Source organism: Pteropus alecto, unplaced genomic scaffold (assembly GCF_000325575.1).
Source record: "Pteropus alecto unplaced genomic scaffold, ASM32557v1 scaffold116, whole genome shotgun sequence".
Taxonomy (NCBI): domain Eukaryota; kingdom Metazoa; phylum Chordata; class Mammalia; order Chiroptera; family Pteropodidae; genus Pteropus; species Pteropus alecto.
The window spans coordinates 641673-644061 of NW_006439189.1; the positions used below are offsets into that span (position 1 = coordinate 641673).

A 2389-nucleotide genomic window follows, 5' to 3' on the forward strand; every position below is an offset into this window, starting at 1 on the left:
ACATACCTACTTTCTAAGTAGGTATAGCTCCAAATTTTCCCATCAGCCCAAGTTCTTGAAATTATTTTTCCACTCTGGTCATATTCCATTTTTTCATTCCACATCCCTCTTTGAATAAATGTCACCATTCCCGAAGGTGAATATGTGATGTTCACTTCATTATATCTGCTTACAGGAGACCACAGGACAGGTCGTCCAGTATGGTCATAAAGAATTCGAAGGGTGAATTTCCGATGGTCATCATAGATCTTTCCTGTGCGGGTTATATGATCAAAATCTATGGAGAGCAGATTTCTGTTATGGGCCTACAGAAAGAAGATACGAAATACATTTTAAGCATACATTTGTCTTGGTTCCCCCTGCCCCATCTAGTGTATTCACAATTGAAAATCGTTTTCTCCAACAATGGGGTCTCTCTTGCTTTTGAATCTGCATGACTTTTACCTTCCTCATATGACACTTATCTTTATTCTCCCACCAGTCTATTCAATCCTGGAGGGTTGGGGCTATGTCTTAACTCTTGTTATGTGCTAGATCTTCAATACAAGAATGTTGATTTTTTCTCCCAACTCAAGTCTCAAGTGTACTGACATAATTTTCAATAATTAAGTAATCTTATTTTATGTGAGTCAAATGCCTACTAAGGAACAGGATTATTGTCTCTCATTTTACCAGTAAAGTATCTAGAACATAGAATAGTGAATTATTTGTATGATTAGAAATCAGAAAAAAGGAATATAGTGAGCCACCTCTAATTTATACAGGTTCCTGTCTTAGGCTTCTTTGTTCATCTAGGCTTGGAGTTATATTACTTTACATTTATCACAGGGGAATTCAGGTTTCCCCCTAGTGATGGAACGCCATTCAGCAATATTTTCACGAGATCAGCAGGTAAATGTGGTTGTGTTGGTAGGACCCCCAGTATTTGCAAGGGGGGGTGCCACTAAATGAGGTTAAAGCAAAAAATTTAATTTTAACACCAAATTTAGAAATAATTTGGTCTGATTCTGGTTCTAGCTTGCTCAACTACATGTTAGTATTCTCTTTCTGTACCTCACAACCATGAAGTTGTCCCGGATATATCTTGATACAAGGGACTTCAGGTGGATTCCGTGAAAGACAGCACTCAGTGGTGCCTGACTCTGAAGAAATTCAGCTGCGTCCACACGAGATAACCAAACAAGTAAATGACTTAGTAAAAAAGTTTAAAAATCTGCAAAAGGGCAATTTTTACTGGGTTTTCAAATAACTGGACACTGACCTGCAGTTTTCCATGCTCATAGGGTCAATGTTTGGCAGCCCTACCAGTAACTTCTGCTATGGCTAGCTGATCATAACACAGAGTGGAAGAAGGCTCTGTGGAAGAAGGGAGCTTCGAGGGAGGGGTAAGTGGAAACTCGAGGGGAGGGCTTTTAAAATTTAGTTTAATTCAGTTAAATATTAGTTTTAGTGAGTTATTTGTTTTGTTTTATTATAACTTTATTTTGAAAGAGTCTGACTCACAAGAAGTTGCAAAAATGGTACAGAGTTACCATGTACCTTTCACCCAGCTTTCAAGGGACAGGCTCTTAATTTGGATGGAGGGAACCCAAGCATATCTGGCAGCAACCAAGGCAAAAATGAAAAAAAAAGACTTTAAGAAGTGTAAACAACAGTGGCACAGGGAGGAGCGGAGACATATAATTAGCTGCTTGTTTGGGCACCAGTTTTGTCTTTTATCATGTCTTAGTTTTATCTGTGAAAGGGGAGTGGCATAACCACTTTACACCACAGAGTTGTGCTAAGAATTAAATGATATTACATATAGAGGTACCTGGTAAAGTATAAAAATAATATTAGTAATAGTTTTTTTAATAATTAATTTTTTAAGACTACAGTTGGTAAATGATATTATATCAGTTTCAGGTGTACAATGCAGTGATTAGACATTTATATAAATTATGAAGTGATCACCCCAATACATTAGTTCCCATCAGACATCATACATAGTTATTACAATATTATTGACTAAATTTATTATGCTGTAATTTCCATCCCATGACTATTTTGTAATTACTAATTTGTACTTCTTAATCCCTTCCCCTTTTCCATCCACCCCCAACTCCCTTTCCATCTGCCAACCATCAAAATGTTCTCTGTGTCTATCAGTTGTTTCCGTTTTGTTTGTTCATTTATTTTGATTTGTTTTTTATTTTTTTAGATTCTACATATAAATGAAATCATATGGCATTTGTCTTTCTCTGAGTTATTTCACTCAGCATAATACCCTTTAGGTCCATCCATGTTGTTGCAGTTGGCAAGATTTCATTATTTTTTATGGCTAATATTCCATTGTATAAATGTATGACTTCTTTTTTATCTGTTCATCCACTGCTGGACCCCCAACATG

At 36.4% G+C, this 2389-nt stretch overlaps 1 protein-coding gene across 3 annotated transcripts in view; it reads right to left on the reverse strand.

The window, feature by feature from the left end:
* TENM1 (teneurin transmembrane protein 1) overlaps window positions 1-2389 on the reverse strand; it is a 756077-nt gene that overhangs the window by 20074 nt on the left and 733614 nt on the right. For all 3 annotated transcript variants that reach the window (XM_006916168.3, XM_006916167.3, XM_006916166.3), the window contains one exon: window positions 11-305. In XM_006916168.3, coding sequence (XP_006916230.1) covers window positions 11-305 — 295 coding nt within the window. The remainder of the gene's footprint in view (window positions 1-10; window positions 306-2389) is intronic.